Below are 10,000 nucleotides of genomic sequence, written 5' to 3'. Positions count from 1 at the left end.
CTCCCTCTCTCCCTGGTGCTGTGTTGTGAGGGTGGAGAGAGCTCTCTGTGCTTGATCTGTCATCTGAGGAGGTGCATCATGTAGTGTCTTTGTTGAGGAAGGTAGACAGAAAAGAGAGCGATGGAGAGGAGGAGAGAGGGAGGTGAAGTGGAAGAGAGAGAGAGAGTGGGAGGGAGAGAGAGAGAGGGTGAAGGAGAGAGAGGGAGGTGAATTAGATGATAGGGAGTGGGTGGGAGGGAGGGAGAGAGGGAAAAGGAGAGAGAGAAAGAGGGAGGGAGGAACAGAGAGGGTGGGAGTGAGGGAGAAAGGAAGGAGAGAGAATAAGAGAGGGAGGAAGAAGAGGTGAAGGGTGGATGCAAGATGGAAAGACATAGAGAGAGAAAGAGAGAGAAGGAGATAAAGAGAGAGGGAGGGGGAGAGGAAGGGAGAGTTGTGCATTGGAGAGAGAAATGGCTGAGTTGGTGACCAGTGAGCTAGTGGCTCTGCAGTGAGCATAAATCAGGAGTGCAGGGCTGCAGTTGGACACACACACACACACACACACACACACATGCTTAAGCATTATATCCACCAGTTACCCCCACACACACACACACACACACACACACACACATACACACATATAGTCTCACACACAGACACAGTCAGTCAGAGACACACACACAGACCACCAGACCACACACACACACACACTGCTTCCAGCTCTTCTTGTCCACCTACTGCTGAGCCTTGAGCAGCCACACACTTGTTCCCACTCTCGTATTACTCATGATTACCCAGCACTACTCACTACTCACTCCCACACACAGAATTATCTCTCACACACACACGCATACACACAGGCACATACACACACATGCATGCTCACTGTTCACACACACGCACACACACACATACACACACATGCACACACACACACACACATACACACCGCACACACACATACACACAGGCACACCCACACCCCCACACACACACACATATTGTACTCCAACATTTCCTCACCTCCCATAATGGCATTTTTGTCACAATGTTCTCATCATGATGAGGTCTGCTTTCTATCTCCCGTATTCATTCTTTCTCTCCCTCTAATCTCTGCCTCAGAAACCAAGCAGGAGTTGGAGGACCTTACAGCTGACATCAAGAAGACAGCCAATAAAGTTCGCTCAAAATTAAAAGGTACGGCCTTTGCTACAGACCTCATGGAAAATGGTGACAAACTGATTTCTTCCATCTTACCCTCCCATTACAGGTCTGCTTACTGTGAAATATGTATTAATATATTAATATATATTGCATATATATTAATAAATAAGAGTATATACTTATATATATATATATATATATATATATATATATATATATATATATATATATATATATATGCTTTATTCTAAGACTTTTCACCAGCAAAAATGACAAAAAAATGTGACAGGAGTTTCTGAGAGGAGAAACCCTAATGAGGATGTACAATATGAGATGCATCTGCTGGCGCTAGGAATCTCAAAGTCCTGAAATATTCTGCCGGAGGCTATACAGTATCTGTAAATCGAAATGCAAATCCATTTCATATTCTCTAAGTAATTTACGAAAAAATGAAGGCTTTTAGTTTCAGTGTGATTTTATAGTATAAAAAGAAAGGAATGAATCATCCATGAGAATGTTTGCCCAGAAGCATCCAAGAGAGAACAAGAGAGACTGAGAGAGAGGGAGAGTGAGAGACAGAGAGAGAGAGACAAATATGTATAAATAATTAAAGGACAAGTTCGGTATTTTACACTTAAAGCCCTGTTTTCAGATAGTTTATGATTAAATAGAACGTTTAAGATTGAAATTTGGACACATGCTGCTGTCCTGAGAATTTTCGGTTTCTGTGGTAGTGCCGCCCCTCCTCCACAACGCTGCATAGGTGCACTGGAACAATCCTTCCTAAAACACATTAAACTTTCGTTTACAAAGACGTGAAACTCACCGAGTGGTCAGGGGTGTTCACTGATATGCTCACACAAAAATCAGAAAAATTTCAATCTTAAACGTTCTATTTAATCATAAACTATCTGAAAACAGGGCTTTAAGTGTAAAATACCGAACTTGTCCTTTAACCTAAAGTGAGTTTCAGCACATCCTTGCACCACCCCTGTACAGTTCAGTGCAACCCTCTTCATGGGTGATGTGAGGGGATTTAGTCTGTGTGTTCACTACTGCCCTCTCTTCAACCTCCCCTCCACACACACACACACACACACACACACACACACACTCACAAGGTGGACCATAAACCTTACATCCAGGCACTTGTCTCGTATTCTGAGCATAGCGGCCTCGCGGCCGTCGGCGTACCTCACGTCAGGTAATTCTACTTTCTACACAGCAGGCTTTTACAGTGGACACTAGACAGTGGCAGCCCAGCATTAGTAATGCCTGAATTTAAAGCATCCAGCCAAATACGTGAAATATTGAAATAAGTCTCAATAAATCGCAGCAGCAGCGGCGGCTTGCATTGATTTATCTGTGTGGGAAGACTTTGATTTGGTGCCCTGCTCGATATTAGTCACGGGATTTACGGCCGGCCATGCAGACTTCATATTGGTCATTTTGGTTTTTCTGTAGGACTGCGGACTCATAAAAAGGGAGCCCGCATTCAGTCTTAACGGCTGATAATTACTTGGCCCCTTTGATAGGGGAACCAGTGTGTCGAGGTCAACCGTTTAAATGTCCGGATTTGACTATAGTGAAGAGAGGAATTACAGCTTCCCTGCAGTCGCCTGAGTCGTGTGGGCTAACAGCTAGCAGCTAAGCGCTAACCCATTGGGGTTCAAGGTCAGAGCGTTGTGCATATGGATGAGGAGGAGCGACCGTGAATCCGCTCAGGAGGAGAACCGTGCGCTTATGGTTGCATACATACATGTCTTCATGTAATATAGATGGCAGATACCTATTACTTTCTGCCCGCTATGTGATACAAGGCGTGTAACACCCAGCAGACCATGGCAGGCGGTGACGGTGGCGCTGGCGGTGTCAAGGTTTCTCCCCACGCCTTGCGGCTACTGCGGTGGCGGCCCCCTCCTCCTCCTCGGGAGTGGAGCGTGCGCTAATAAATTGCATGCCTGGGCTGAGGAGCGCGCTGTAGATTAAAAGCTGCTGAATGTATACATCAGTTCAGCTCCGCTCCACCATGTCTACTCAGCTGCCTACTCAGCATCGTCACGCTCCTTCTAGTCCGTTCCAAAAAAGCTGCGCTGCTATCCGAACAGCCAGAGGTGGGAGGAGGACGCTTAGGAGCCAAACAATAATCCCAATAGTCCTTCTAAAGGGGAGCCTTGAGCCACTATTATACTGTACATACTGTAGCCTATATGTGCTGGAATATAACAGTGCAGTGAGTTCAAGTGCATTGCTAGCTTGCTTGCATGTTATTTTTTTTTAATTCAATCGTCTCGTGTCGTGCTGTGCCGGCGACATCACTCTCGTCTTTGAGCCTGCAGCATCTCGTCGCCGACTGGCAGGATGTCAGGTCACATCTCAGTTAGCTCAGTGTGCATCTCAGGAACACTAGCAGGGCTAACCCCTAGCGTGGCTAAGCCCTAGCAGGGCTAACCCCTAGCGTGGCTAACCCCTGCCCACATGGCCTACCCCTCCTCCCCATCATAGATAAAACCTCACCTGATCTCCGCAGTCAGAGCGCACAAAAACCCTGGCACCTACAGGTGATCCATGGGGCTGTAGGAACTATGGGATGGAGGGAATGATTGTTGTCCAGTTTTACTCTTCATGTGTTAAGAGGTAACGTTGGCTTCCAGAATTATGCATATTCTATATTTAGAATTCACACAAAATTCCATTATATGCATTAAGGAATTTACAATGCCAATTTAAGATTCCACCCCAGGTGAGAAGCAATTTATTCCATTAAAGGAATCAACGCATGATCTTCTCAACACTTTGTCCCACTGCATTACTGCAAGAATAATTCATCAGATGGAAATGAGGAATGTGGTGAGCACGCGTGAGCTGCGATGTGATGCGGTGCAGTGCAGTGCAGTGTGGGATGTGCCAGAGTCGTGGGAAGCCCCTGCCCTCTGTGGGCTCTGCCTTGAGCCAACCACCCTTCTCTAAACATGATCAATGACCGCTGAATGACAGCCCAGTCTGCCCTGCGCCGTATTGATATTTACTCATGGCTGTGTATGCGTTTGTTTATGGCTGCATTAGAGAGACATTCTCCGGCATCATGGCTGATAGAAGCTGACTAGGCAAGAGATAGAGGTGGAGGTGGGGGGTGGGGTGGAGGAGAAACTGGGCTTCGCTCCAAAGGAAATGCCTGTTATAGAACCGAGATAGAAGGTTGAAGTGGCCCGAGAAAAACCCACTCTTAGAAAAACACCACTGCACCTGGAACGCTTTATACCTACTCAGAGTTTAGTTGGCCCCAAAATGGCCGCTCCCCCCATGGAGAGAAACGCAGCCATCGGAGGTGTGCACTGCACTGCACTGCACTGTTCAAGGCCTCAGACTCCTCTTACATAACAGTCATAGTAGTTCACAGCCCGAAGCCCCTAAGGGTCCCATTCAGATTTAGAGATTAATGATTAGCACTTGGTTTCTGGCCGATTAGGATGCAGTGTACGGTTCAATATTTATAAAGCCTGCAGCACTGTCCACTGGTACAAAGCAGTCTGGGTCATGTATTAATAGACGGGCCACATTATCCTCGTGCATGTTTATTCAAAGATGACTTAAAATAGTGATGACAAAGCTGCAGCTAGTTAAAAGCTTTGTGGAAGGAAGGACTCAGCTAAACAGCTTTTAAAATCAACGGCCTTTTCCGACATTTGTGCATGACACGAATCAATTAAGGTCTGAGATATTAAAGATTCATGTCAAGATCCCCTCTTATTCTTGACAGCACACTGGCACTAACTCTGGGCCAACACAGCGCCAGATCTGGCAGTGATTTGGCCCAAGTCTGGCTTAGGTCTGGCAGTGATTTAGCTATCATGCACAGCTTTAAGTGGTTCACTATATTGTTAAAAGCACATGTCGCTCCTCACAATAGGCAGCTCTGTGTCTCACATGAAAGCCACTGCTATCCGAGTGTGTGTGTGTTTGTGTGTGTGTGTGTGTGTGTGTGTGTGTGTGTGTGTGTGTGTGTGTGTTGTGTGTGTGTGTGTGTGTGTGTGTGTGTGTGTGTGTGTGTGTGTGTGTGTGTGTCTGTGTCTGTGTCTGTGTGTGGTGGCAGGGGGGGTTGTGGAGAGTTCTCCAGCAGTATGTGTTGGGGACTAATCTTTTTTGACGCCTCCACTCAATTTATTTGAAGTTGCTGAGTTGTGTTCTGTCTCTCTCTCTCTCCTCCTTTCTCTCTGTCTCTCTCTCTCTCCTTTCTATCCTCCTTTCTCTCTCTCTCTCTTTTTATTGTCATCATTTAGCTTCATACCTCCCCCTCATGCAGTTGTTTCCCTCAAATTGCATCACAAGGACTTTGAAGACGAGCCGGTCGATATCAAAGCTCGCGAGCGACCGGGGCGTGGGCATATGGATGCTGGGCATAACGGGGCATGGGCATATGGATGCTGGGCATAACGGGGCGTGGGCATATGGATGCTGGGCATAAAACAATGTGGCAGCGGCGAGGCTCCAAATAGAACCCGTCTTTCTTTCTGCTGAGGTTCACCAAGTGCTCGACGGACTCGTAGGAAGATGCGGCTACTTTGTTCTTGAAGGAGATAAGAATGGGCGTTTAGGCTGAAGTCCTCCCACATGTCCTTCTGTCGTATTCGCTAAATACAGCTTTCTCGTGCCCCCGCCACTAAATGGCAGAACTTTATATCGTGTGTTGGCCCTTGTAATAAATAGCTTATTTATAATGTAAATAGAACACATTTTCAGGTAACACACTTTTATCCAAAGTGACTTACAAATAAGAACTAACGTTCTCTATTCATCTGTGGTATCAAAATTACCATCAACCTACATTGCAAAGCGGACCTTTGTGCAACAATAGATAAATAGTACTTTTACAAACACCATCAGACTACCAGAGCATGAGACAAAGTTAAAGTACCAGTCAAAGGAAATAGTAGTAGAAGGTGAAGTAAGCAGATGAAAGTAGAAGAAAACAAGTGCATGGGAAGTGCATGGCAAGTGCATGGGAAGTGCATGGCAAGTGCATGGCAAGTGCATGAGAAGTGCATGGCAAGTGCATGGGAAGTGTTGGGAGAGTTAGATGTGTCAGGAGAGGAGGCATTCTCAGAAGTGTTGGGTCATCCAGAGCTTCTTACAGGGGCGGCAGGGCCAGTCATCACTTTAGAGGCAAGTTTTCCTTTGTCAACATTGCCTGCTTGCCTTAATTTTCTGGTTAATACTCTCTGACTTAATAAAATGACAGTTAACAAGATATAAACATTATACGTTAAACGTTATATTGTGTGGTTTCATAAGTCATGGACCACTGTGTGTGAGCCAGTATCTCTGAGCTCTGTCTTCCCCAGGCACACTCTCGTGCTCTTCATTAGAGGGCCACTCCTGGGGGGTGGGGTGGGGGTGTATAGCTAAAAGGCGGAAAATCACATTTAATATGAAATCTTCTCAATTACTCCCACAGAGATTCTAGTAGCGCCTACTATAGCGCAGTATTTATGCAGATGCCACTGAGACAGTGGTGTACGGAATATGTAGTAGAGGTAAAATTCCAATTAAATGTTTTGTCCTATTTTGCATATGGACATGCAGTTTCTCGCATCTGAAGTATTCAGGAAAGAAGAGGTATAGATATATGGATATATCGACTCCTCTTTACTCACCCCTGAAAACGCTTTTCGCCTCTTGCGGTGTTTCTATATTCTTAATTGTAATTACCTCAAATAAAAAATGTTATAAATAAATATGACTGTGGAGCTTGAGGCGCGGTTATTCAAGATGGCGCCCAGCTGTGTTTTGGTGTGGGGCGGTGAGGCCCTGACGGGGGCCTGCTGGTTGGTGCGGGAGCGTCTCGGCCCAGTGCTCCGGCCCTTCCTCTGTCTCCCCTGGAGGGATCCCTGGGCATTCAGCAGGGCTCAGAAGTGATAGGAATCACTTACGCTGACAAATGACGCCCGCGAGATTCCCTCCCGAAGCAACTAAAGGATTCGCATTTGCTCAGAAAGATGTTTAGGCTGAATTGCATTAGGCTCAGAAGAGATATTCCAGGGACCTCTTTTGGTTGATTGTGTGTGTGTGTGTGTGTGTGTGTGTGTGTGTGTGTTTTTCCAAAGGCAGAATTACATTTGCCTAATGAGGAGGTGTATGCATGCAGCCTGAGTGGGCCACTTAGTAATGCGCCTGATAGGTTTGGCAACGTAAAGAGAGTTCCTCTCCCCTGCGTCTGTGGCTTTTTAAGGAGGCCGTTCTTAAACTCCCCTCGATGGCTTCTGCATTTAGATAAGTGCGTTGAAGCAGAAATCAACCATAAACCCAAAGAGTAGAACATTTCCTCACACACACACACACACACACACACACACACACACACACACACACAGACACACACACACACAAACACAAACACACAAACAGCTTTAGTTTAGTGGGCTATGCATATTAATTAGAGAGCCAACAATTGTCATACCACATTCCACACATTTTCTTTGCAGCATTTTACAGCAGATTTAGCAGGAAATTAATGCCCTTCTTCCTGTATCATATGCATGGTGTATGCATCGTAGGGTTCATGAATTAAATCTTGTGCACTTTGTATTCTCCCTCAGCAATCGAGCAGAGCATTGAGCAGGAGGAGGGCATGAACAGATCATCCGCAGACCTGCGAATCCGGAAGACACAGGTGAGCTTCTTGGGCCTGCAGTGAAGCTATCTGTTATTGTACGTGCAGGAAAGAAAAGCCGATCACTGAACAATACTGGTATTCTTTCATTTTTCTGGAACATTCTCAAGATTTGATGTCATTGAATCTGAAACATTATCTACCCTAACTTCATGTCTCTCCACATGTAACTTCAGACCCGGAAGAACCACAGCATACCATGTTACAACTGTCTAGCCCTCAAACCTTCACAGATATTGATATCAGAGCCATAGAACTGGCCCACGCCTAGTGCATATCTATTGAGTTTGTCAATTATAAATGGAAAATTTTAAACATTATATAACATTATATTTATATTCAACAGTCATGCTCCTTTTTTCCCTCTTTCATCAAAAAATTGTAAAAATAATAGCATTTTGAGAATCTTATGTTAGATAGTGTTTTACTGTTCACTGATGGAAAGCTACATATTCTAATCTAACCACCATACATATGCCCAGCATTTGGCTTGTTACAACACGGGAATGAAAGAGATATTGTCAACCTGAGTGTCAAAAAGTGCTCCATAGATCTGCAGTTCTGTGCCAGACAGTCCTCATTATGCTCTTTGATTAAACCATTCAAAGACTTTGCCTTGTGCACTCTGACTCCTCACAGGCCTTGCTGCGATTTAAAATGCCTGAGTCTGCGCAAATAAATGCAGCCAAAGGTTAATGGGGAATTCTTCAATTCTTCAGTTCTCCAATAACAGGGGTCGGCATTGCCTCCCCTCAGGGGAAACCGACCGACCTGTGAGAGCCTGAGATCTGGGCCTGTGCCATGGCCCCGAGGGAACATGTGCAACGCCACTCTCCAGCAATAAGACTCAACTAGCTTTGCGCTAATTAACTTTAATGTAAAGCTCCTCTACAAGCTGTAGGCAGGAAGCTGTCAAAGTGCTGTTTGAGAGGGGCTCATGAATGGCCTTAATGAATATTGATTATTTTCTCTTTTTGTTATCAAATATATAAGGATATACAAATGATACCATGTGTATTTGCTGAAGTAGACTTCTAACTTCTAAGCATAAAGTTAGGTTCTTAGTTTGACTACATCAAATCGACATCATCAAATCATAGTTAGAGATCTACAGAATATCTATATGCTTGCTATATACGTATATATAATGATATCTATACTTCCCGAAGTATAGAACATGTATGATTCTCCAAGCATTAGATAACCATGCTGGGCTCCTAGCTTACGTGTATCAGATCACAGCTAGAGCTCTACACACATCTCTCACTCTTCTCCTCCATATAATGTTGTCTCCTGAGAACGAGGAGGAGGAGGAGGAGGAGGAGAACGAGGAGGAGGAGAACGAGGAGCAGAGGCGGAGTCCCCTTTAACCCAGATAGAAACAACCTCTCAAGGGGTCCCATGTCAGATCAGGGTCACATCATTTCTCAGGGGTCAACTTCAGTCCAGGAACTAGAACATTCTGTGTATCTGTTGTGAGGGTAGTAATGGCGTAGTGACCATTTTACTGTTTCATTATTTACTAAGCTTTTTATAGCACAAGATGAATATGTAAGGGATAATGTATAGCCCAGAACGCCAGTCATTATCGGGAAAATAAGTCCCGACAGGGCGAACAGGAAGGGTCCTGAAGGGACTTACAACACGCTGAACTGGAATCAAACATTCTTTAAAACACAGCTGATCAACCGTCTGCCTTCTGCAAGAAGTGACCGGACTACTTGGGGAGTGATATGAAAGACGTGACCCATTCCTTGACAGCAGCCTGTTATAGGCCTACTTAGCAACAGTCTGTTATCGAGAAATATCAGACCTCTGAACGTTAGGAAGTCTCATTCCAGTGTATGGAGCATTCTACAGCATTTTGAAAAGCTGTGTAATAAAGATCATCAGTGTAGTACACATGTGGTTTCAGAAATGAGACCTGCACGTCCACATGGTCCTGCTTATCTGAGGCTGTCCTGAGTCTCTCGTTCCACTTCAAAACCCCAAGCTTCAGACCCTGCCTGGTGCCATTAGTGCTGTAGTCATTCCTCTCCATGTTTGATCCACCATTTTACTGAATCAGTAAAACCAGTGAAGTGTACGCTGTAAGACACTGTGTAAGGTTTAAAAAAACCGAAGTGTGTTCAAATGCCTTTGATGCTACAGTATCAATCGTTACTACCCACATTTCACTACGTA

The 10,000-nt window shown here is 45.0% G+C and overlaps 1 protein-coding gene across 1 annotated transcript in view; it reads left to right on the top strand.

Annotated features, from left to right (window-relative positions):
• Nucleotides 1–10,000, top strand: part of stx1b (syntaxin 1B) — a 59,277-nt gene that overhangs the window by 42,569 nt on the left and 6,708 nt on the right. Inside the window, exons 4-5 of the mRNA XM_048245249.1 lie at nt 1,105–1,179; nt 7,743–7,816. Coding sequence (XP_048101206.1) covers nt 1,105–1,179; nt 7,743–7,816 — 149 coding nt within the window. The remainder of the gene's footprint in view (nt 1–1,104; nt 1,180–7,742; nt 7,817–10,000) is intronic.

This window comes from Alosa alosa, chromosome 6, assembly GCF_017589495.1.
Source record: "Alosa alosa isolate M-15738 ecotype Scorff River chromosome 6, AALO_Geno_1.1, whole genome shotgun sequence".
Classification (NCBI taxonomy): domain Eukaryota; kingdom Metazoa; phylum Chordata; class Actinopteri; order Clupeiformes; family Clupeidae; genus Alosa; species Alosa alosa.
Note: the sequence above shows the minus strand (reverse complement) of the source record. Positions and strands in the feature narration are given on the sequence as shown.